This window comes from Lates calcarifer, linkage group LG17 (assembly GCF_001640805.2).
Source record: "Lates calcarifer isolate ASB-BC8 linkage group LG17, TLL_Latcal_v3, whole genome shotgun sequence".
Lineage (NCBI taxonomy): Eukaryota > Metazoa > Chordata > Actinopteri > Centropomidae > Lates > Lates calcarifer.
The window spans coordinates 9,498,428-9,525,031 of record NC_066849.1 but is presented as its reverse complement, the minus strand read 5'-3'; the positions used below and the strand labels follow the sequence as shown (position 1 = coordinate 9,525,031).

The following is a 26,604-nucleotide window of genomic DNA, read 5'->3' as shown; positions in this document are numbered from 1 at the left end:
GAAATCACTCTTAAACCTGTTCAGTAAATATGAAGCTTGTGGCTCATTAGTTTAGCTTAGCTGGAAACGACAGGAAACAGCAGGTCTGGGTCTGTTCAAATGTAAAAAAAAAAATCCAGCACCTCTTAAATTTACTGATTAACATATTCTATCTCAAATGTTTAATCTGTATAAAAATCTAAGTATAAAAAAAATTCTACCTTTGGACAGAGCCATACCAGCTGAATCCATGCTTTCTATCTTAATGCTAAGCTAAGCTAACCAGTTGTTGGTTCCAGCTACGTAGTTATCATATAGAACTCAGAGTGGTATCAATTTTCTTGGCAAGAATGCAAATAAGGTATATTTCCAAGAACATCAAATTACTGTTTTGAACAGCACATTACAGATTTAAATAAACAACATCTCTCTTACTTTGCAGACAGTCAGCATTGAGTAGATCTTGGCACTTTTCATGACATTTGACTCCACACTCGGTACAGCGCATGCCCTGGCGAGCAATGCCCCACAGCAGTCCCTCACACTCATAGCAGTAAGTGGGGGTAGTGGCTGTCCACACCTCAAAATTGTGCGGGGTGGTGCAGGAGATGGGATATATGAGGGCCTGAAGGGTCTTCTTATAGACATGACTCTTCTACAAGGGTAAAGAGGAGAGAAGCACAGGGTCAGAAGAGTTAATGGCCTTTTGGTGTGACGTGATGTGTTTCAGTTTAATAGTGTAAGTGTGCACTGACCAGTTCTTCATTATGCAGGGTGCTGGACGTCAGGGCTGAGGTGATGCCTGCTTTCCTGGAGTTCTGAACCAAAGACTAAGTGACAAGAAAGAGAGGAAGGGCTCATTTCTCCCAGCTCCCACTTTAATATCTTTATTTATCATGACTAATCTTAGTGCAGCCTGTGAGACAATGTGTATAATCACAGTCTGTCTGACAATGTTTTCCTGAATAGTTAAAACAAACTAGAGATGACAGCTGAAGAATCAGACTTCTAAGAGTATTTATCTTACTGGTGAGACAAGAAAACTAATACACCGTCATAATATAAGTGTTTCTAAAGCAAATGGTGTTGGTGTTACTCACCATAGCCTGTGGCAGTGAAGTGAAGGTGGGAGGAACAAAGGAGAGATTTAATATTAGAAAAAAGCAAGAAAGAGGAGGGAATTTCCACAGAGAATTCAAAATGCAAACGAGATGGTCAGAAACTGATATATTTCACATGCATTTCCAATAGCTTTATATTAACATTAAACCACAATAAAAGTATGGAAGGAGAGAATGAAATAGCCTGTGATCACTGCTCATACAAGCAGGACCCCACCTTGTCTGATCAATTACTTGAGATACTCATGATAAGTTGTGGTTGTGTGTATGTGTGTGAAAGAGAGGGAGATACACACAGGTGCACCAGCTTGTCACTGCATAGTGACTAGTACTGTGTGACAGCAGGATTTATTAATGAAGACAGTTATCTGAGATAATTTCTTGTGTGTGGTTACGCTCGGATCTGGCATGTTTAGGAAAATGGCACACAGAGCTTTACCTGGCAGTCGATATAAAGAGCCAAACTGCTGTTCTGTTTCCAGGCTACCTTCTGTTAGCCTCCACTGCACAATGTATTCTTGCATTAACACAGTAGTTTGACATTTTGGAAAAAAATAGTTATTTGTTTTCTTGCCAAGAGTTCAATGAGAAGATTGAAGCCACTCTCATATCTGTGTGCTAAATATAAGGCCACAGCTAGTTAGCTTAGGTCAGCATGAAGACTGGAAACAGGGGGAAACAACAAGCCTGATTATGCCAGAGGGTAATAAAATCTGTCTACCTGCATCTCTAAAGCTCCCTAATTAGTACATTATATGTGATTTGTTTAATTTGTACAAAAACCAACATAAAAATGAGATAAAAGTTGCAGTTTTATGGAGAGTAAGACAAGTTAGCTGTTTTCCCATGCTTCCAATCTTTAAGCTTTGTCCAGATAACTAGCTACTGGTGGTAGCATTATATACATATGGAGATAGGTAACAATTTTCTCTGTGAACTTTTAGTAAGAAAGAAAACAAGAGTATTTCCCAAAATGCCAAAATATTCCTTTGAAGTTTTCTCTCAATTTCCAAAAAGAAAGAAATGATACTGTGTGCTTCGATCCATATCCAAGCTTAATGCGTATCTACATATTGCATATTTGCAAGTCAAATTTGAACATCATGTCATTTTAACAAAAGTAGAAAATTATAAACAATGCCACTCAAAGAAAGTGATTTGTGCCCGAGTTACAGGTTTTTCCATTGGATTTATATTTTTCACAGTTGCGTCACTAATGAGGTAGTATAAAGGAGCCATGAGGACGATGGCAGGGTGAGGTTATGATAAGGTCTGTTATATGACCGCATCTGGCAGTCATCAGTGTCAGTCAATGGAAACCTCTGGCCTTGCCATTGGCGTCTCAGCCCTGCGGCTTGCCATGTCATGCTGAAACAGCAGGGAGATGTATTATCTGTAAGCACAGTGGATGTAATGCAGTGGGCTACAAGAGCTAGAGGGGGAAGAGGAGGAAAACACAGGAGAAATGAAAAAAGAACAATATAGACAATAAGATAAAAAGAGAGCAGAGAATCAGAAGATATAAGAGGGGTAGCTACAGTCGATGAGAGTGCTGACTGCTGAGCTGAATGATGAATGGACTAGGGAGATGTGAGATACTTAGTCAGGGGAATATAAAGAGATTAGCTCAGAAACTCACCAGATCTCTGACCAGAGGCATAGCTTTCCTCTTCCTGAGGTCTGGCATACTGTCAATGCTATACAGAGCGCCACCCATCCTGGACACAAAACATGCACATCACAGGATTCAGCATCCCTCAGTTTGTAGCTGCAGTTGTTAACTAGAACTCTGATACAGCAATTCAGTTAGACAATAAATGCATTCAGACATTAAGGCCATGGGCCTGGCTTTTGGTTGGTATAGATTTTCAATGACTGTAGCGGTAACAACGTCATGGTTACTTACCCTGCTGATAAAAGCAGAGAGGCGATGCCAACACTTTCTCCTCTGGCCTGTGGAGGAAGAGAGATGAGATGAGAAAGGAAAGCAAGCAAGGTGCCATTAGAGCTGTGGCTTGAAAATGGGAAGAATAGCATTTTATAGAACTGCACATATATTGTCCTTTTTACTGAGAAAAACAAAATCAAGAGATATTGGATGGTGTTCCTTAGCAAAAAGCAATATTTCATGGTGAGTTTCACTAGTAAATGTTGCCACAATGACTGAAAGTGTTCCCAGAATTAACAAATGAATAATACAACAGTGGTACATGTGGGAGATAGACAGAAAAAGGGGGAGATGAGGAAGGTGGTATAGCTGAGTTGTGTCTTGCTTAGTGAGTGTGGTAATTACTGACATCAGCAGTGGCTTCTCTGTGTTTGAGGATCACAGTAAAAGTACATTACAACCAGATGGCTATCCATGCAATCATTCTCCTAATTCTATCTGCTCTATTATCGAAAGACGCGTTCTTTGTCTGCCTGCCTGTTCAGAGAATGACACACAGAGCTCATACTCACGTCACACCACGGCACAGAAATAGTTATGATTTGTTTAAACGCTGGGCTTTGAAAATGACACTTAGCAGGCTTACAGCAGCTTCCTATGTGCTGCGTGTCTCTCCCTAAATATCAATAAGCCATACAGGATACATACAATATAAATTAGACTAATTAACACACTACTGGCCACACCCACCTGAGAGTCTGCTCCAGCCATGGGTAATCAGAATGGACTACATGCAAATCGCTACGAGGATGGCAAAAAACTGAAAAAAAAAAAAATGAAATGGCAAAACAATACAAGGGGTAAACAGAAATATCAAAAAAAATCAAATAAACACGAGACAATACAGTATAATCCACAGCAATAACTAAAAGCTGGGAAAAATGGTTGGACCAGTCAACAAAAAGCTGGAAAAAAACACAGTAAGAGTTGGACATGCAAGGGCTGATGGAACAAGTCAGTGAGCTCAAATAGTAGACTTAATGAATTAAAGCAGAGCAACAACAGAGAAAACATAGTGTACATAGTGTACCTCACCTAGTCTTATGAACACAGACTTTCACCTGGCATGAATGGATACAAATGCACATCTATGTGCAAAAAGATACATGAAGAAACACACAGACACAGACACACACACACACAGACTATACCTCTTGCAGCTGTAGTCGCACTCTGCTGAAAAGTCTAAGCCAGTTGGCTTTGGCTCTGGCAGGACCAGGCTCCATGATTTCTCTCTTTGGGAAGCTAAAAGATTGATTGAAGAAGGTAGACCATTTTCAAAGTTATTTATGTATGTGCTGTATTAGCTAATATACTGATAGTATAGTCATTACATTAGAGATAACCACTATAAGTAAACACATTAAAGGGGCACTCCACTGAGTTTGCACTTAAGCATTCCAGCGTTTTTGGGGCTTTACCCATAATAGGGGACTAAAAGTCAGAATATCTCAGCCTCTGCTACTTTGATCGTTCATTCTTTAGTATGTCTCTTCCAAGTCACTCAACTTTTTGTAAGTTCAGTACTAAATTTGTGGAGTAGCCCTTTAACTTGAAGATTAACTATAATGAACATGTGTCCTGTATGAAGCCAGTCTCAAGGAAAAATAATATTTACAACAGATGGCTAAGTAGAAGCAAGCATGATGATTTAAAAAATGCAGATTATTTATTTATTTATTTTATTGAATATGCTGCTGTTGATTTTTTTCTGTGTTTCTCTGTTGGACAATGAACTGTTGGTTGTTGTGCGTTGAAGTATGTATATAAACTGTATGTGCTTACGTTACTTGAATTAAGATGAATGTGTTTGTACCAAAATGTGCTATCTTAGTGTTGGCAGTGTGTGAAAACTTTTGGTATGAACAGTGTTCACCTTGGAACAGGAGGCTCCTCTGGTTTCTCTACAGGAGCTGGGGGGATGCTCTCTGCTGCTGGAGGCTGCTCGGAGGGTTGACGCTCCACAAACGGTGTCTCAGATTTGGGCTCAGGCTCCAGGGGCTTGGAGTCTGCAGCTGGGACTTGTGATGTTGTTGAAGGGATGGATGACGTAGTGGTTAGACATGTCTGGCTGTGAGGGTGCAAAGGGAGGTTTGGTGGAGTCTGAACCTGAAAGGGGGTAGCGTGTCTTCCTGTGACACTGGAGGAAGACCGGGAGCTGTGCCTGGGGGCTGGAGCTGATCGTGGGCCGGCCGCTGCTGATGCAATGATGCCTGCTTCTCCAGTGGTGGCCTGGTGGAGGACAGACCATCAGAGGGCGGCATCAGGGTCGGGGCAGTGCTTGTGGGTGTGGGGGTGTAGGGCGGTTCCTGGTCTTCACTGAGTGTGCCGTCAAGCGGATACATATCTTCATCTTCTTCGTATGGCATCTCCTCCTCGTCCTCATAGTTGTACTCTCCTTCCTCCCCATACATGTCTCCCTCGTCTTCGTCATACAGCGCCCCCTCTTCCCCTCCGTCTTTGAGGTAGCCTCCCTCGTCGCTGTAGACGCCTTGGTGGTCTTCGCCATCCCAGCCTGGGGAATCCTCTTTGCCGTAGCTGACTGAAGAGTGGCAGGAGTGGTAGGAGTCATTTTCATCGTAGAACTCTGAACCTCGCAAGCTCTCGCCGTCCTCTGGTACAAACTCCTCACTGAGCTGAGAGCTGCCCCGACTCAACTCGCCTGATGAGGCGTAACGACTGTCTGTGGGACTGAAGGGAAGGGGAGATGCAGACACATGTTACGGAAACACACCTACACAGATTTAAAAGTAAGCTAGGGGAGGTTCCCAGAGTTGTACAATAAGGAGTTTAGCTGTCACAGGGACACTTAAGGAACGTGTTGTTGAAGCCAGAGAGGGAGACAGCTAACTACTAGGAAAAGAAAAGTGACTTTAAACCAATCAGGAAAGTTAGGGCAGAGGGTCAGACTAGTGATGCATCTATTTAACTGTAATCATCTTTTTAGTAATGGGAAAAGTTGCTATGGATACTAGTTCACTCACAAATTAATACAGAAGCACACACCATACAAAAGCACATGATTAGGAAAGACGCAAGAACACATTTTTCATAAATCTGAGATATAAATAGGCCTATTCCAATGGAGGAGAGTGAACCTGGAGAGATCTAGGGCAATTCATTAGCCTGGCAGAACAAAAACAGTCTCTTTCTGCAGATAAATAAGTGAATATTATTTATTCACAATGATGAATGAGGCTATTAGACACTGAGACAGACCATGAGTCGGGGAGAGATTTGAGACACATACGAAAACAATTTCTTACACGCACACAGACACACTCTATTGTTTCGTCTCTATTGATTACAGTCATGTTGGTTCAATAATGCATAGTGCAGGAGCAGTAAAGAAGAGAACTGTATGATGGCTTTGGGTTGTGAGTCACAGGGAATACACAAGTATGGATGAATAGACGCATAAACACACAGTTACGACACCCCTGTTCTTTTCTATTCATCACCTATCTCACAATCTCTCTCTCGCACAGCACAAAGACTGACACAGACAGTGACAAATGCTTGCCTAATGCTGGAGTCTAAATACATGTCTGCTCTCTTCCTCAGAAAAGAATAATAATAATAAAAAAGACATGATGAAATGAAGATTGAAAATGAACATGATCTTCCTTGGCCTCTCTGTTAGGGCCCCATTATTGGGTTGATGGCCTCCTGCTGTCTCACAAGTGGAAATTAAATGTGTATAATTACCAAGTATGGGACACCCAGAATAAGACAGGGCCCTTCTTCAAGTCTCACATACAGGATGAGGCTGTAATAACAGGCTGCCAGAACAGCAGATGCACATACACACATAGATTCACACAGGCTTTTCCACAAACGCCAACCAACAATTAACCTCTCTGTCTGTGACTGTTACGAAACAGTGCACACATACACACATCTTGTCAATCACTCCCCCACACGCATTAACAGAAAACTTCACGGAACTTATGAGGGTTTAAAAATGGAGAAGGTGAGCATGATACATTACTGGTGATACTGATTTGTGATTCTTCACCAGGAACACAGTCAAGATAGATGCAGGACCAGTAGTTTTCTATAATAAAATATAGAATATATACATCAACAGAGATAGGGTAAGAGCGCATGCATGCAAACACAGCGAGCGAGGAGGACGGGACAAGTCCACCACTGACGTCACAGCGAGACGGAGTCACAGGCCGGAGCAGGTAGGAAGAAGAGGAGGAGGATTTGGAGAGGAGGTACAGAGACCCACCTATCGGACAGTGAATGCCTACTGTCTAGAGAATACTGACGACTGGTGCGCCGGCTCGACCCTGAGCCTGAGTCGATATCGCTGCGCCCGTTGGTGGCCGAGTCTAAACTATCATAGCGTCTGGTAGGAGGAGCAGGGAGGGAAGTAGGGAGGAGGGAAGAGGTGGGAGAGGAGCATCAGTAGAGCTCAGTGCAAATCTTTCAAAGAAAGCTCTAATCAAAATGAGCCTCTGCACTGCCCAGTTGAAGGACAGTCTCACAATTTTACAAGTCTGTCTCAAAGAAAAAACAGTCAGGTGCCTGTATGAACACTAGAACAGTTTTTCTTTTTGTAATCATTCCCCTGTTCACACTGGATATTAAGAAATTTCTTCTTAATGCGATTCCAGTGTAAGGCCTATTCAAATCAAGTGGGTATATTCCAAACATACTGTCTTTTTAATATGAAATTTACCTTTTCTGTGTTACAGTTAGAGGGAATTTTGTTCCAAAAAGACTGTAATTTCATAATGAACAGGAGGAATGATTACCACAAGCGATGTTCATACGCACACCTGACTATTGTCTTAAGGAAGACTTTAAAAATTGCTGTCCTATCCTTTAAGCTTCTGCACAAAGACCTCTCACTGAGGCTGAGCACAAGATTTTTTTTTACCCATCTAAAGGTCAAACTTCTTGAAGTCAAGCTTTTCTGAGCAATGCATGGGTTTGATCATCTGCCGCCTTTAAAAACATGTCCACAATTCATCAGAAATACTGTCAGGTCCAGAAATTCATTTATTTTCTGCAGGAACAAGTTAGCGCAGTAGAGATCACATGGGGTTGCTGATGCTCACACACACTCAACATGCACACAGAGATGCAGGCGCGCACGCACGCATTCACACAAAAACAGATAACCACAAAGGCCCACTTCATACATGACCTGTATACAAGAAGTGTGTGCCCCAGCATGCTTGTATACACTGAGGCCAGGGTTATTCTCTAGAGGAGGAGAGCACAGTGGGACAACATGTTACCATGTACAACACAGTGAAAGATAACAAGGCCGCAGGGGCTCAGCTGTCTCAGGACTATATTCTAAATGGATTTATTCACAAAGGAATATTTTGTTCAAGATGGGGAATGTGTGTGTTGTTACATTCTCAACATTAAACTGTTTTGTTCCTCTGGTGTTTTTTTTTCTTCCCGTCTCCCAAAAACAAAAGCCTTTCTCCCTCTCAGGTTTGCTGATACATTCTGACAGCCCCCCCCGTGGTACTCTCAAGGGTGCACATAAGCAATTAGGCTCAAGAAAAAGAAACCCCTCTGCCTTCATTGTGGCTATGTAGTGGCTGTAGTGTGCTTGTTACCTCATGGCTCTGTGGTCATAGTCCAGCTCATGGATGTCGTCGTTGTAGGAGTGTCTGTAGTGCTGGTGTCTCATGGGATACTGGTGCATGGAGGCGTTGGGCTGAGAGGTGGTGTAGTAGGGAGGCGGGATGCTGTTACTGGTCTCACTGCGGTAGTCGCTGTCCCTGTCGTCCACAGCGCTGTCCGGGTCCTCGTCTGTTTTACACGAACCCAGCAGGAGATGGGACAAAATGAGGGGGCGAGTGTGTTACACAGTGCGTAATTTTTAGGACAATTGGTACAACATCAAACAGGGTATCATCAGCGGAGCAAATGCAAAATTGACTTTCAGCTACTTATATGTGTCCTAACACGCTGATTGTCACAGAACATGGCAAAATAAGATAAGGCAAACCAGAAAAACAAATGCAAATCATCTGTCGTTCTAGCCTGGTCACAGGTGGACGTTGTGCTCATGTGTATCTTCAACAGACATTATTTTACTTTATTTAATTTAACTCCAACAGCTCAACATTAATATCCACCAGGAGACTAAGGATCCAAGCTGAAAGGAAGTTCAAAGAGGATATGTGGAGAAAAAAATATTTTCATGGCAGCTAATGGTTCTTGAGGAAAACTGCATAAGGAGATCATTACATTACGTGAGACGTGGACAATAAATACAGAATTACTCCAAGTCATTAGCAGAGGTGCATGAAAGAAACTTACTTTGCTGATCTCCCCACAGACTCCAATTACCTGCAAGGAGATAAAGGGTTGGAAAAACCAAATTAGGTTTTGGGCTACAAATTAAAACACATCATCAGTCCACAAAGCCAGGTAAAGAAACATGTAAAGACATGTATGCCCTTAGAAAATAATTATTCTAAAATGTAAATATGTGTGCAGAGGGGTCATGAGTGAGATAAATCAGTGTGTATGTAACTCTGTGTGAGTGAAGAAAAACACAAGGTCTTTAGAGAGGCTTAGATCAAAATCAGTTTCTGTTTAAATGCTCCTGGCCTTGATGCTGCTAAGTAACTAAGAACATTCACATGGTGAACACACACACACACACACACACACACACACACACACACACACACACACACCACGCACACACCAACCCCTACTGTTCACAGATTTATGCTATACACACTTATCCACCTGCTCCCTGTGTCATCATCACCAGACAGACAGACAGACAGACAGACAGACAGACAGGCAGACAGGCAGGGTGGTGTGTGTCTGACAACCCAGCATATGTCAGCTCACATTCATTACACATCTAGCACCTATAAGTCATTCTAGTGCTCAGGCAGGCCTGCATGCCGAATTCGTCACATCAGCTTTCCTCCCTCCCTCCACCCATCCCTTCGCCTCATCTATCAGCCTCATTTCTACCTCCTGTCTAGTCCTATTCTCAATAAGTCAAGATGACGGAGCTGAGAGAGTGGGGAGAGGAAAAACAGGAGCCATGAAAAGGACACAGCAGGGGGACAGCACAGGAGGAGGTGGACACAGAAGACACTCACAGCACTGTGTGGATGGTGCATGTAGTGGTCGTTCCTGTTCCTCTTGATAGGCATACTGAGGGAGAAAAACACACACACACACACAACAGAATCTAAGAAAATGCTCCTCCCCTGAGGTAAGGTCTGTGATTAGAAAATATTGACTCCGGCAATTCTGTTGGTATCGGCAGCCATTGAATGTAATTATAGAGAGAGTGGAGAATGAAAAATGAAGAGAAGGAAAAAGGTTATGAAAGAAAATAATATATAGAGGAAGGAATAAATAGAATAGGAAATATAAATGATGATGCAAGGAGAGTGGTGGGAATGTGGCAAAGAGAGTTCTTACATCTTGATCTCTCATGGCATTAAGTTGTTCAAGTTTCTTGGCCCAGTATCTGGCCTCTTCCTCTGGAATGTCTGCAGCACACACAAAAAAACATGTCACATAATAGCATTGCTCTGAAAAAGCAAATATTAACATCTCTCCTTCTATATTTAGATCTCTCTATAAGCCCCAGATTAGGTCTAGACATCAAGCACTCAAAGTGTAGCTTAACACCAGGCTGAAAAGCAGTGTTTTACTGACCCCTCTTAACTGGGTGTCTACGGGTGTGGTTGGAAGTGTGTTTTGTCACACCTGTAACCATGCCCTGCAGTGATGTCATAGAACACGCAGTCTTGTACTAGAAAACAAGACTTTCAGGGTGTGTTAAGTCACTCATTAAATTTAATGACAATAACATAAGTTAGTAGCAGCCTTGCTAGTGGTGGTTATAGTGTAAAAAATGGTAATAGTAGTAGTACTGGTTGTAGGGGCAGCAGTAGAAGTAAAAGTATTACAATTGGTAATAGTGATGCTAGTTATGGTCCTCATAATGATAGTGGCAGAGACAGTAGTAGTTGTACTGCAGTGGTAGTAGTGCTATAGGTGGCAGTAATTGTTCTTTCTTATTGCTTATATTCAGTTGAAATACTGTATATAAAAAACTGAATGTTTAAAAAAAAAGAAAACACAGCACAACGCAGAATAAATAAAACTATGAAAGGCCAAACCTAGTGGCAGTTCAAAGCGGGTGTCGAGCAGCAGCCTGTGAAAGGTCGGGTCTTTGGTTCCACAGATCTCATTCTCAGCCATGATCACGTTAGAGTCCAGGGTCAGCCACTGACCCGGACCCTCCTGGGAAGAAAAGAGGAATAGTAATATGATTAGGACAATAACTCACCGTATAAATAAACAGGTGTTTAGCCTGTGCTTCAAGTCTGTCATTCCTACCCTGGTTCTAGATCTCTGAATCTGTTTCCATATCTCAGATTTGTTTTTCAGCGATATAAAAAGTATAATGTGAATTGATGGAGTGAAAACAGAACGGCAATTCAGTCTGATTATCAAGCTATGCCATCAAGTGCAAATCTCTTAATTGCTTCACAGTGATGACAAGACTCCAGGAAGTCATTGCGTTTGGCTGCTGTTCAGTAAAAATTAGTTATAGCACATAAACCCTGCTCATTAAATCGCAACCTGTCGTCTTTACATTTCTGTTTGTATAAGGATCTTAAGAGATGCGGGTAGATGTATTTTTTAACTTTAGAGAGAACCAAGTTTGCATTTTCCCCTCTGCTTCCAGTATTTGTATCAGGCTGAGCTAATCACCTCCAGGTTGTAGTGTCATACTTGACTGATCTTCTCATCTAACTCTCAGCAAGAATGCGAATAAGTGGATTTCCCAAAACATTGAACTATTCCTTTAAATGAAAAAAAAAACAAACAAACCTGCATCTTAAAATGGGAAAAAAAAGAATTTATCCACTGATATGAACCTCATCACTCACAGTTTGCCCAGGTGGGAAACATCAGCCTCCAGCCAAACAAATTTACCAACAATTTACCTACAGGTGCTGACAGAAACCATCATCTTTAAATGAAGAAATATGTCCACTACACCATCTCAGTATCTTAAGTGGCATATTTTTCCAACTCCTTGTGCACAAAAGCAACAACACTGTGAATGTATAATTAGCAAATATAATATATATATATATATAATATATAATGTAAATATCTTGTAATGCATACTGTTTATTTATTTTATATTGTAATTTATTTTGTGCCCATGTAACTTTCCATACATTTTAATTAGCTAAAACCAGGGGAATACAAACATGAAAGAGACATATATAAAATACAACTAATTCAAAATAATATGTGAACTGATAATAATGAGATCAAATCAATAATTTAAAAAGCTCAAAGCACTTGCCAGGTCTCATGTAATGACCTTAATTAAAGTAACATTACAGTGTTTTAATGTGTGTGTTTTAATAACCTATTTGGGCAATATAATACTTGGGTTCGTTCATCACTCGTCGCTGTACATACATGTACAGGGAGTGTAGCCAATGAAACCTAATTTCAGATCCAAAGAGAAAGAGAAAGCGGCAGTACGCAGTACCTCATTGGACTGCCGTATGCTGCGCAGGGGGATCCATAAGGTGCCCACCATGGTGTCCCAGATCAGCCCTTTATTCCACACCTCCACTGTCAGGCCCAGATCCAGGCGGTTTATTTCACTGCTCGGCAGAGACAGGAAGAGGTGGGGTTAAGAAAAAGAGAAATTAGTTGGGGAAAAAGCAGAGAACAGAGAGTAGAACAATACAGGATATTCTAAAGAGCTGAGTGGAGATGGGGTTGTATGCAGACATCTCACTGCAGAGAGGGTTTTTAACAGAAATACAGTCTGTGCCATCAGGAGCTGCACTTAAATCTGGTGATGGATATGCACTGTGATTCAATCTGCTGAGGGAAATGAGTCACTCAACAAGAGGATGGAAAGAGTAGGTGATTGTCAACCAGGCCACTGGCAAGATATAAGAGAAAACACAAATAGGACAACAACAGAGACTATCTATATTTCTGTATGACAAACAACAGTGAACTCTGTGCCTCATTTTTTCATCAAGCAACAGTCACATACAGTATACACCCACATATGGGTTCATCAGGACTAGCTAGGATTTGTAACGTGACTACATATCTGACTGGCAGATTATCAGCTCACTGAGCATCTCTCATCATTTAACAGTGCTTCTTCCCAAGCCCACTGGCTGTCTTAAGTGAATCAAAACCTAATAATAGCCACAGCTTTGATATGAAAATGCATCTCTCTGTTTCTGTGGGAGTAATCTGGAAAAACAGCTGAATGGGGTGCTGCTTTATAAAGAGGGGAGGAAAAAATTATAAGAGGAGAGGAGGAGGAAAGTGAGGGATCTAACGAGAAGGGGAAGTTTTTTTTTCCCCCTGTTAGGTCAATGTTGTGATGTTATGTGGTGTTATAAAGCCCAGATGGGGAGAGACCCCTTCGACTGGGTGTATGAACTCTGCTGGAGCAGCTTGAATCTCGCAGGTGTTATGTCATCCTCTCACTCTTCAAAGCGAAAGACAGGAAGCAAGTGGAAAGTAGAGGGCAAAAATAACTCCTTTTAGGAGGCAGAAATGTCACAGCTGACCCTGCCGCCCTGTGTGTTGCACAACATCTCTCTCTATATAGTTTATATAGTTTTAAACTCTGGACCATAGACTTATATCTGCAAACTGATAGTGACACATGGTATAAGCTTATTTTAGCTCACAATCATAACTTCAAAAGAAAATGTATTACCCTTGAAGTTTAGATTATAGACATATTGCATGAAAGTCCATTTAATGAGTGCAAAGATACAGTATGTTCAAACTACAAAACTACTGTCCCAGTAAAGCCAAAGCTAGGGGAGAGCATCATACCTAAAAGAATATTCCACTGATTTAGCATTGCCTTCCTATGACACTGTTGGGCTCATGAATGGACAGTTTAAAAAAAAAAGAAAAAGTAGCAGATGTAGCAGAACCAGAGCACCAGAGACATTGTCTTTTTTATTACCTGGAAGTCTTCAAACCTGGTGCCTACATTACCCATAATGCAATGCATATGGCTGATTGCCTGTGACCCTTTCTCTGCCACCTGCCTAACTTCACCACCACAATGCTCTGTAAAGCTGGGAACTGTGTGAAAAAGCCCTCCACTCATACAACTCATAACAACTTTGTGGGTCCAATGGAAGATGAAGAGGGAACTATAGTTGCTCTGTAAAGAAGGAGGCAGTGAGAGGAGACAAGACAAGCAGGTTTGAAGAATGGGAAATAAAGTAAGAATTTGTGAGTTGAAACAGTACAGGAACTGGACAGGACTGTCCACCAATTAAGCAACTTAAAAAAAAGTCAATAAAAAAAGACAAGTGCTAAAGGGGTGGGAAGGTGTGCTGAGATAAAAAGGGGGGTAGAAGACTTGAGATAGGGCAAGAAGCACTTACAACATGAAATCCTGCTCCCAGCACGGCTGACTGCCGCGCACAGCGATGGTTGTGCTCTTAACATTCTGCACCTTCAGGGTCACGTATGTGTTAAATTTCTCTGTAAAAGGTAAAATACAAATATCATCAGTTATGCCACTGTGTGTGTGTGTTAGCGCAATTCAGTGAAAATAAATAACAAATGGATCTACACGTGTCACTGTTCCTAACTCACCTTGGGGTCCATCGAGCTTGGCTTTCTTCACTGTGAACAAATTGAGAAAACAATCGAGGAATTAGCTTGGAAAGAGTGAGTAAAGATGTATTTTTAAACATGGTAGCAAGGATTTCACATTTTCATACTGTAAATATAAATCTCAGTGGACCCGTGAAGGCTTTTTAAAAAAAAAAAATCTTTCCACTGTCACATGACTTTATTTACCCTATACAGTCCAGGAGGGAGGCCTCTGCCTGTAGCTTGTGTGCATGAAAGAATGGTTGGCTGGTGATCGACAGGAGCTTGGCATTTTAGAGAGAGAGTGGGTGTGGGGGGGGTCTCTCTTTTCAACCTGGGACTCATCTGTCCTCTTTGGGCTGAATGCCAGGCTCTCAATATGAAAGACTGCATGTGTTCATCAGGAGATGTCAGGGTGTCTGAGTCACAGGTCCATAAGGTGACAGCTAAAGGTGATGCCATGGTTGAGAGTGGCCACACGCCTCGTCCTCTCTGAATGATGTTCTCTATGTGTGAGTGTTGTCAACAGGGGGGTGGTGGATAAAAGACTGAGCAGTGCCGCCTTTTTTTTCCCTAACACAATAGATGAGGTTCTACTGAGGTGCCACTGCCAGCTCCTCCACACAGGGTCCTCTGGAGGTACCAGACTGACTTTTAAAAGCACAGTGACGTCAAAAGTCTCTTCATTATTCATTCGATCCTGCACCCTGCCGATGCCCAGCATCCCCATGTTCGGCAGCGAGGTATTAATATTCAGAGCTCTGGTTTTTAATCCCTGCTGATTGCCTCTTTTCACTGATGTTACATTTAAGGAAAGAAATACAGGGAATAAACATCATTTAAAACCAATCCCTTAAAAAATCCACTGAGCATGTGTGAATGGCTGCAAAAGGAATGACTTTTTAACATACGACCTACAGTTCATCTGTTTAAAATAGATGAAGCTAAAATAAATAAACACTCCTTTTTATTCAATGAAGAAAAGCCTAAAAATCATGACTGCAAATGTGATGCTGACAAAGGAACAATATGAGTCATTTTCAGAGCTGGTGACAGCAGAGCAGGTATGATGATCATTGTGGACGCATTTGCTTCTAAAAATATCATGACCTCAGCAAACCCTTGGGATAACACTTATCACTTAAATATCGCTCTGATTCATGAGGCAGGTGGTGGAGTAAGTGGCTCGGTGGAGCATGTGCTTCTCAGCCAACTTCAAAGTAAAATCCTCTTCCTGATTTTTAGCTGCTGACACGGCAGTCACGCCTGAGGGCTGAGGAAGGCTCATTTCCATGGAGGTGCTGAATATACATTTGACAAAGAGACGTTCAAATGAATTATTTCTTTGCTTTAAACAGACAGTAAATGACAGATACACCCCAGCTGCACCATTGCCAATGCGCTCCCCCCCCCCCCACGCCCCTCAAACACTTGTCCTCTCCTCACCACCAGCCAGTCATCAGTCTTCTCTCACTCTCTCAATCACTCGCTCCTACAAGCTCCCCCTGCCATGTGGCAAGTATGCACGTGTGCTCCCTTTCTATCTCTTTCTCTTGTGCTCCATTAATCTCTCTGTGCAGCCGGATGCGGGCAGAGTGAGCTGCATCCCCAACACTAAAAATAACCACTTCAGTGTGACGGGGCGGGGGTGTGGGGTGGGGGGTGCCGGAAAGGAGGTGGGGGTGGGGGTGTGCTTACAGCTCACAGGCATAAGACTAAACCAACATCGCTGCAGTTACAGCATAGAGGAAAGAGTGAAAGGGAGTAGGTGTTAGATATTTTCTGCAAACCCCTGAACAGAAAATGTTGAGTCCCTGCCACAGTAATTACAGGATCTCATATTCTCTTTCTTTGCTGGGGAAAATTGGACAAATACATTCGTTCATGCCCTGGTGCAGAGAAGCTAAAGGAGCTTTTTATTTCCTGAGGTTTTCCAATCAAAAGCTTTCAAAGAGCCTGCACTTCAGAGCAATTAAAAGGACACCGGGAACAACAATATAAACTGGTAGACAGGGAATGCAGGGAAGAAATAATTTGGAGATTATAAGAAAAAAGAGGAGAGACTCAAGTGCACAGTTAGGTGAGAAAAACAGACGAGAGGTCATTACAATCTGTCCTTGTCCACTCTGCCTGATAAAATTCAGTACACCTACTGTATACCAGGGGGAATATATTAATAATGTGAATTAGAATAAAACTGTCACAAAAGTACTTAAAGTTAGTCACTGAAGATTGAGTACTCCTCTCATAAAGCCTAATTAGAATCAGTGATAAAGTGGAAAGATGCTTAGCAATCAATCTTGAGACATTTCAGAGAATATAAATAGCATATAAACACTACATGTATCCTTGGCATCATTAACCACAGAATACGAATGCTATGTTTTATCTACTATGTATTTCCATTAAAACACAATTGTTCTTTGCTCCTAACTATTTCCAGACTCTCAATAACCCTAGTCATTATAACGCTAATGAAGCAGTGCCTTTGAAATGGTAATAAGACAAAGAACCAGCAGGACATTTTGGTGTTCAATTATCATGTTGGACTTTCTATCTACTTTTGCCAAGATTCTTCCCTAACGATGTGACTCTATATGTAAATAATCTTAAGGTAGATGTTAATGAGAAAAGGTGACACTAATGAGTCTGTCTCTTGTGGCTTGTTCTGTTATAAAGTTCCAATGTGTGAACTGGCATCTCTCTACAGGGGGTTGACAGCAAGAGGAGGGTTGGCAGATCTGAATACGCTTATTCAGCTTCTGTGGCACAGGCTATCATTTATCATTTAGAGTAGAATATAAACACATCTCTGACCAGGCAATGCCACAACACCGCTACTACAATGTTTATATCAGCCTAACTTGTGCTACCATGCAGCCCAAGCTGAACAGCTACACTTATCCTCTTTATTACTTCATTCTACTCACAGTCAGTGTAAAAAAACATAATATCAATATAAACCTAGCTGCAGGCCTATAACTGAGTGTGTAGAAACTAATGAGAAAATGCCAGCAGAGACCTAAAATACCACTGGGGTTGCTATGCCAACAAAGCTTCAGGACATAAAGGGGCCACCAACAAGCCTGAATCTCAATCCTGACATCTGTGCAATCAGCTCTAGCACTGGTGTCAACAACATACAGTAACAGCCTCTTCATAAACACTACACGCCTGCTCCAGGAATCACTTCCTCATTTTTCTGTCACTGCTCCCTGATAAATCAGGCTCCACAAGTGTCAGTGTTCTCAGAGTGCAGGGTTCATATTTGTCTGTACTTTTAGGCTTACAAGTGATTGAGGAGCTATCACAAACTGTAACAACTTGGGAAACTCACACCAGTTCATTGAGGATTTTAGAGAGCTGCAAAGAGTTCTGTCCAAACTTGTTTAAGAGGGAAGTAACACATGATAAGTTGTGCACACATTTCAGCAGGCATTAACACAGATCATGTAAATCTCTCTTCAAAGACACCGGATTAAATAAACTTGTGGTTTAAGGGTCTCTGACAACTGTGAATTCAGTAAATTTCATTCAAAATTACTTTTTTTTCTTTGGATGTATTAAACGCAAACAGAAGGAGAACTTCTTACTGAAGAGACAATGGAGAAAAACCTTGAATACTCTGAAAGAGGAGTATATTTAATCCTAATGAAACATTAAGTACAATTTCATGGACTTGCTCTGAGATTCTTGATAAATACTTAAATCTCCTGGTGGCTATGAGCATGTCTCATATGGTTTTAACTTTTGGTCCCAAAGTGGGATCTAGGGATGACCAGGGGTTATTGAAGTGGTTACAGGAGATCCACGTGATAACAGTATTTAATTCCCTTGACATTTGGAAAATCTGTCCCCCCAGTTCCCCCTTAGACATTTATGCAAATCAATTTAAACTACACCTGAAAGCAAAGGACTCCTAATTAAAATAGAGTAAGTTTTGATTAATGGAGGTCTTATTTGAAGCTCCTGACACATGAAATCTGAATCCTAACCAAGAAAAAACAACACAATCTGTTTGCCTGCACTTTCTATTTGTTTTTCATACATTATACATCACATCATAGACTTCACTGAAAAAAGATAGTTAAAAGATATTTAAAAAGCGGTTATGATTCAGCATAATGTTATAAGTTGGGCTTCCTTTTACAGTAGGAAACCAATTTGAAATCCAACTGAGGAATCTTCAGTTATTCAAACGCAGAACAGACTGCGGCTGTCATTATATAGCTCAATCAATAGAGAAAGATAATTTAAGAATCGTGCACTCAGTCACGTGGTTTAAAGAAATGCCTTACTGTAAAGAAAACCCGGTAGGCTACAGCACACGCCTTTTTTTCTTGCTTCGTGAAATTACACGGGAAAACGGAAATGAAATGTCATGCTACAAATGCACACAAGATAATTTTTGATCAAAACGCTATCGGCTTTCTGACGTGAAACATAAATCACCCCGGGCTTCTGTTACACAGGGACAGACTGAGAGTGGATTACATCTTGTTTTACTATGTTTGACAGCGGCTGCCAGAAAGCATACACCTACTCTATAAATTGATCCTGTAGTAGCAATGGCAGGTGGTGTAAAACCGAACCCATTGCTGTCATGGGTGACAGCAGGAGTGAAATATTTCGGGGTAAATGAACGAAAAAATGATTGGAAATATGCAAAATAGCCAAAGATGATGGGAAGAATTCGCCTTATTAATGAGATGTGCCTTAAACTACAGGTTAATAGCATCGCAAATAATTAACAGCCACACACGTGTATAACGACTAATCCAAATTACTGATGGAAAAGATCTTTGTCCTCTCAGGTAAATCCCAAAAAGCCGTTAAGATGCGACTTGTAAGGAGCGATTTATGCTCCTCACACCAGCAGGTGGAGGAAATTGACAGCAAGTCAAGATGTGGATTGTTAGCTTTTCTCTTACCTCCAACACACAGCAATGACATTTCTTATAGGCGCCTTTAGTGCGGGGTCCAGTTTCTTCACCAGCTTTCTTAAGTGAGCTTATCTGTACAATATACAGCCTTGGGAAAGACTCGTTGGGCTGGAGATAGAGAAGCCTGCAGTCGCTTGCAGAGACTGGGCCTGGCAGGGCTCGTTACGTTGGTCAAAAATAAGTCTTCACACTTTGAGGGTGGACGCCAGAGCCGCAGAACCTCTCCGCCTTTATTTTGTTAAACGGCGTGTCCGTCTAAATTCGATACTATTTCCCCCAACCCCCTTCACGCTCAGCTCTCCGCTCCCCAACACACAGCCATCTTGTTCAGCTTCAGCACCACCGCTGTGTGGACAGCTCCTGGCAGTGACGTCAGAGCGGTGGTGGGGGGCGGGGGGATGCTGAAACACCTGATCATTAGCCTCTCCCTCTGTACTTTCAACACATTTATCAATAATAACCTACGAAATCTTCAGCCGGTATCCTCAAATAATATCAGATCATCAACATGAAGGTGTTCAGTGTAAACTCATTGTGACTGTATTACCCAGCTCTACATTTAAAGAAAAAAATAGAATGCCAGGGGAAAGATGATTGGAGAAGAATCACTTAACAGTAAGTTATAGGACATTCATCTTCACATACACTGATCAGCCACAACATTAAAACTAATCACTGATTATTATGCTGTCGCTAAATATGGCTGAACAATTAATTGGAATATTATTGAAATCACAATATGATCAAGTACAATGTCAAAATCGCAGGAACTGCATTTTTTTTTTTTTTTGATAAAGGTAAAACATGTCACAACATTCCATTATAATTGAACCATCATGGTAGAGATGCCCTGAACTACAAATCATATTCTACCGATGTAAAAGGGACATGCTTATTTGTCACAGACCCCAGCAACAAATCACATCATCTTTTTTTTTTTTTTTTTTTTTTTTTTTTTTTTTGTTAGCAAAAATGAAATTAAAAAATTCATTCTAAAAACATGACTCATAGTTCAATATCTGTCAAAATAATCACAATATAATTTTTTTGCCCATCACTCAGCCATACAGGGGCAAGAAAAAGTCTGTGAACCCTTTGGAATCACAAACACATATAAGTATAAATCTATACGTATATATTTAAGAGCTGAAACAATTAGTCAATTTGTCGATTAGTCAATGGACAGAAAATAAATCAGCAACTGTACTGATAATCAGTTAATTAAATTCTCAAATGTGCAGATTAGCTATTTTTCATTACAGTAAATCAAATTTATTTGGGTTTCAGGTGAATTGGTCAAACAAATCATTGGTTAAATCATCACCATTTTGATTAAGTCACTTTGAACTCTTGGAAATTGTGATGGGCATCTTTCACTGTTTCTTGACAAATGATTAACCGAGGAAATAAATTGGTAGATTGCAACTGATGATAAAGGTATCCATTAATTTCAGCCCTAAGTTGAGGTGATTTAATTAAGCGACTCTTGACTGGAAGCAGATGAACTGTTATTGCCTAAATTTACAAAACACAGAAAAAGAAAAATATGATATTTGTCATATGCTATTAATCTTTGAGCCTTGGTCTGACTTGAGTATATCACTGGCAAAATCTAAGTCAGTCTCAGCCCTTCAACTCTGGTCCAAGATTCAAATCATAACTGCTTTCTCCTGTGTGGGTGTACAGCTCCCCCTGCTGGAACACAACATTGTTTGCATTGTCACAATCTATCCTTGAGGGTCAGCACCAAAATCATATAAAAGGTATATTTTACCAGTAACCTTTACCAGTTCATGGTATCTATACATGCAAATTTAGTAAGATGTTTTATGATTTGATTTAAACTTGAGATGGGGCCTTTTAAATAATAAGGAATGTTTCACCACCACGTAAAAATTGCAAAACTGCACATATTTACCTTTTGCTGGAAACATTTTCAGTATGGTTTAATGGACCTTTCAAAAAATACAAATATACTGCACAAATATATAATATTCTGACAACATGTGAAACTGCTTATTCATCCCACAACCTATCATTATCAATGTAAATTCAAACATGTATACCCTAACATTTAATTTTCATCCCTTCCAGTTTTTTTTTTCATGCAGTCTAAATAACACTACGTACACATTACCCACAAACCACATGCCAAATGGCATTTAATGTAAACTGATAAGGCTTATCTCATTGGACAGGTCATGGGCCTGTCTGTAACTGCTAATACACAGTTACACAATAGAGTTAGGGTCAATCCAAATGTACTTATGGCAGCTGAGAAGGTAAAATTACATTACGCTTAATGAAATTCCTGAACTGTAAAAACCCTCAACACTGCCACACAGATTTACATTCACAAAAACACACAAAAATCATGTGCATGAATACACATATTCTACAGAATACACATATTCATTAAGAAGAGGCATGTAGATATGGTCTGTCTGTGTGTGGTGTTTTGAAGTATTTGTACCCTTGCTTTAACTATCCTTGCAATATCCATATGACTTGACCTAATACCACTGAGCCTGTCGTGTGTCCCTCTGATGCAGGAATGAAAGGGTCTCTGGATGGAGTCTCCTCATAACTTCTCACTGACAGGGAATTAAAGCATGCAGCCAGAGAAAAATGACATTTAGACAAATAATTTAGAGGTGGTCCTCAGAAATTAAGAGTTGAAAATCCTAACAAGGATAATCATGTTTGACGCAGGTTTATGCTACTCCTAATAATGTATTTTTCCTTTATGCCTCTTTTCTCCTGAGGTTATCATTTCTGACAGGTAATAACTGCAAGGATTATTATAGAACATAGACATATTGGAGTACATGATAAATTCAGATCTACTTGATTGCAAACACAGTTGAACATGATGGTAAAGAGTAAAGAGCCTAACTTTTTAAACAATTCATCAAACTTTATATTGAGGCCAGGAAATCAGAATCTGTAGAAAAGTACCCACATACTGAGTATATCTGCTAAACTTCTGTTTCAACTTAAAAGTCATCATTTCAATCCTACTGAGTCTTCTTGGGTCACATAAAGGGATATAATCCAGATAATACTGTGAATAGAACTACATGATGTGTAGGTGGTAGTACAGTTCCTGTGATCAGTAGATGGTGTCAGTGGTCAAACACAGGTCAAATGCATGTTTAGTCTGCTGTGACACACCTATGGTATATGTGTTTAAGAGGTTTCAGTTACCTGTCAAAATGAGAGAGGACCTCGCAAAGCTGGGTGAGCAGGGCACGGTGCTTGTGAGGGTTTCCCTCCAGAACTCCACTGAGACGACTCAGGTATGAGTCCAGGTTCCCAAGAGAGGCTGTCTCACCAGTGCCTGTTCAGAAAAAACAAAAAACCACGGAAGAATAAAACTTTCACTTCATGGAATATTTTTATGTGATCTTCTCATTAGAATTATCATGAAATTTAAACACTAATATGGCAGGTCAGATATTAAAAGTCAAGCAGACCAGTCACTTAGAAAGGCTAACATTATCAGTACATTTATAAGGTGAGATCAAGCTAAATGAATCTAGTATGAAAATATCACCTGATACCAGGAGACCTGTCTAATATCATGAAGGTGTATTACTATCTGCATATCCTCACTCTGTCTATATGCAGCTGACTGCTTACCTGGCAGGGGCACTGATGAGAGACTGTTGACCAGAGTGTGTTTAATAGCCAGCAAGTGTTGCTGAAGAGCCTGGGTGCGCTTCTCGTCCTGCCCCAGTTCAGCCTCCAGTCGTTCTTTAGCGTTGTACATGTCCTTAATGTGCCGCTGCAACACCGCATTCTGCTCCTCAAACTCTATGTTGGCCTTGCGAAGACGTCGCAACTCAGCCTCTCGAGCTGAAACCACAAAGAATGAAATAAAAAAGACGTAATGTCCTATTACCCAATAAAGTAACATTACAATTCTGTCTTAGCATTAGCACCCAGTCATGCTGAACACACTGCCATGTGCTTTACTTGTGATAAGTCAGAATGATTATCTTCAGTTTCTCTGTCACCTTTGTTCTGGTCTAGGAACTCCTCTGTGAAGATAGGGATGTCAAATCTGCTTGAGAGATCAGAAGCCTGCAGGACAAAATTGTCAAATGGACAACTCAGCTGTGTGCAATTTGTATTATAATGATGCTGCAGAGTATATGGTGACAAGATATAAAAGTGTACCTTTGGTAAAGATGACCCTGAACTAGCACTGATGATGACGGATGGAGTATCTTCTGAAAGAGAAAAATGTATGCCCATTGTAATGGAAAAACAAATAGAAAGTACCGTGTGTGTGCCCTGGTGATGTGGTGGTTATTTTAAATGCAGTAACTGATAAAAACACATACGTACAAGCAGAAAATAACATGATAAACCTTATGTGAATAATCACCTTTCTTGATCCTTTTGTCTTGTATCTTAGCGCTGGTGATCTGATAGGCCTCAGTCTGCTGATATTCCTTCAGTTCCTGGGCATACTGAATTTTCTCCCGCTCTGCCTCATCCAGATAGCGCTGTCAGTACACACATAACGTCACTAATCTATTATTGTCTTGCCTAAAGACAATAGGCTTGATTGTTTGAAACCTTGTTAAAAACACATTTTTTGAAAACTGATCATATGGTACATTTCTTCAGAAAAAATATTTCACAACCATCAAACTGGAAAGAACACCATAGCACATTCTGTGCAGCCAGTGTACTGAATATACAATGTGTATGTGTGGAAAACTTTAAGAGTTACCTGTTTGTCATTTGGGGCTAATCGTGTCCACTCTGCTCCGAGTCTCTTGGTGATTTCTGGGAAGGGTAAGTCAGGGTATCGGGCACGCATGTGCTCCCGCCGTTCATTTAGAAAGCGGACATAGCCTGTCACTGGTGCCTTGGGACCATTTGGTAGCACCTTCTTTCTTTTCTTTCCCTTTGGCCAACCTCTCTTCCTAGGCTGCAGAGAGGGGAAACAACACTCTTGTGAATGCAGGGGACATGTCAGTTGTTTGGTCAGCAAATAAGCAATGGGGAAAATCACGTTCCATTACCCTAAGATACTCAATGTACCATCATGTATGACTGAATAACCTAGAAAATATTCATATTTAAGTGGCTGGAACCAGACTTTTTGGCTAATTTTATGTTAAATGACTAGTTGATTAATTGAATAATTGTTTATTGTGTATATTTTCTAGGACTACTGTAATAGTGTGCACCTAATAAAATGATAAGTTAGTGTATAGGAAACAGTTTTAACTCCTTAAACAAAATGCTCACTCAAATCTTTAGCTGCAAAACTGGACAGTCGTGTTCCCGCAAATGAGAAGATGAGATTAAAGCAATTTACACACCCTTTTTTGTTTTTTTTTTTATCGTAATGCAGCAGTACTCACCTCCTCTTGTGGCTGATCTGCTGAATGAGAGGCTCTGGGCTGCTGAGATGCATCATTCTGCTCTTGTTTGATCCCTCCCATGATCTCCTTCCGTGCAATTGACTGTGTCAGTGTGAAAACGGGTCTTTATCCCCTAAAGTTATGTCGTGGGAAGGTATCTGTGCAGAATAACATGTGAGAAGTTGTATAAAAAAGATGCGGGCAATTGTAATTTTTTCTACAAATGTCCCCGCAGTGATGCCGCTTCTTAAGCTAACCTGCCTGCTAGCAACTCAGTGAGGCTAACTGGTCGCTCTGTTCGCACACTCTCTCACACTCACACACATACACAACGGACACAAAGGTAATCCAAACTGCTTACTCTCCCGCGGGAAAAAAATATAATACAGCAAAATGTGCATTCGTACGTTCAGTAATGTTCATTCACTCAGGACGGTGGCGGTTTTATACGATTATTTCTACTTTTTAGGATAAACGTTTTATTACTCACCCGATAATGAATTCTTCGGCCAAACAGGAAGAGAAGCCTGCCTATCATCTGATTGGTCGGTACAGAGACTCATGATTGGCTGGCTGGAGAACACCCCACCCCCCATCCCCATAATACTCACGTAGAGTACAAGTACTTCAAATTTGTATTTGAGTATAGTACTTGACTACATGTACTTAAAGTAGTTATTTTCCTTCACTTTTTTTCTTACACTTTGTATTAATTTATTTGTATATTCTTTTTGTTTTTACAGTGCCTCAGTATGTGTATACATATATTGTTACTGTAATAAGGTTGATTAGATGTCAAATGTTTAATGTCCTCGTGCTTTCCTAATGTGGATGATATTCTCGATTAAGGTTTAATCAGAAGGCAAAATGTAGGTGTCGCTTCCACAAACCAAATTCACGTGCCCTGGCTATGTTTTATTTTGAAAGCCTTCGCCGGAAATGGTCGATTTGAGTTGATGGTTGTCGTAGCGGTGTTTTCTGCTTATGGCTGTGGATCGTGAGTGTTCACCACCCTCCAGTGGTCACAGCGAGGAACTTTAAATTCCTTAGAGCATGAAAGTTGAGAGTACGACACAAAGCAACATCTTTATTTTATAATACGGCGACCGAGCTGGTAAAAATCCTAAAGACGACAACCAGAAGAAAATATGAAATGAAAGCGTCCATTAATCTCACTGAATATCGGCACAGTCAAATGATTTTCTTGACAAGAGACTGAATATTTGTGTAGACTGGTGCAAGTTGATGTTTGGTGTAAATGACAGCTACATTTGCAGTCCTGCTTTCAAAAGCAAGTACACAGTAATATGGTTGTTGATTTTCAGCTCCTCACTGTGCCTTATTTTTCCTACCCATAATTTAAAGTTTATTTCATCCAGTGCTGTCCTCCTTGCTCAGGCCAAACCCTACACTGCTGGATTCGGCAGGATTTACAACAGGACTATACTACTTCTACTTCTGGGCTAGAAATCCAATTAATAAAGTCACACTATCACCCCAGTTCTCTTGGTTGAGCTGTTTTGAATGCTCTTTATCTTTATGGCTCTTAGGGTTTGGGAATTAAACATATTTCAAGACTACAGCTC

The 26,604-nt window shown here is 40.8% G+C and overlaps 2 protein-coding genes across 3 annotated transcripts in view; both read right to left on the bottom strand.

The window, feature by feature from the left end:
- Positions 1-20,594, bottom strand: part of unc13a (unc-13 homolog A (C. elegans)) — a 47,507-nt gene extending 26,913 nt beyond the window's left edge. The window contains 18 exon segments of the mRNA XM_051077286.1: positions 415-634; positions 735-809; positions 2,740-2,818; positions 3,007-3,053; positions 4,200-4,293; positions 4,925-5,106; positions 5,108-5,161; positions 5,163-5,739; positions 7,286-7,405; positions 8,637-8,832; positions 9,346-9,375; positions 10,152-10,206; positions 10,480-10,550; positions 11,187-11,310; positions 12,584-12,701; positions 14,478-14,577; positions 14,692-14,721; positions 19,623-20,594. Coding sequence (XP_050933243.1) covers positions 415-634; positions 735-809; positions 2,740-2,818; positions 3,007-3,053; positions 4,200-4,293; positions 4,925-5,106; positions 5,108-5,161; positions 5,163-5,739; positions 7,286-7,405; positions 8,637-8,832; positions 9,346-9,375; positions 10,152-10,206; positions 10,480-10,550; positions 11,187-11,310; positions 12,584-12,701; positions 14,478-14,577; positions 14,692-14,721; positions 19,623-19,644 — 2,194 coding nt within the window. The 5' untranslated portion in view covers positions 19,645-20,594.
- A 953-nt stretch (positions 20,595-21,547) lies between these two features.
- hmg20b (high mobility group 20B) lies at positions 21,548-25,617 on the bottom strand. Of its 2 annotated transcripts, none has more exons than XM_018667328.2 (9): positions 25,509-25,617; positions 25,019-25,176; positions 24,379-24,579; positions 24,028-24,148; positions 23,817-23,869; positions 23,654-23,720; positions 23,277-23,492; positions 22,842-22,974; positions 21,548-22,228 (listed from the first exon to the last, which is right to left on the bottom strand). In XM_018667328.2, exons 2-9 carry the CDS (start codon positions 25,097-25,099, stop codon positions 22,216-22,218), a joined length of 885 nt encoding a protein of 294 aa, XP_018522844.1. In that variant the 5' UTR covers positions 25,100-25,176; positions 25,509-25,617; the 3' UTR covers positions 21,548-22,215. The 2 variants fall into 2 exon arrangements, with proteins under 2 accessions (XP_018522844.1, XP_018522841.1); XM_018667325.2 differs by having other exon boundaries at positions 25,019-25,120; positions 25,509-25,571.
- Positions 25,618-26,604: the final 987 nt, after the last annotated feature.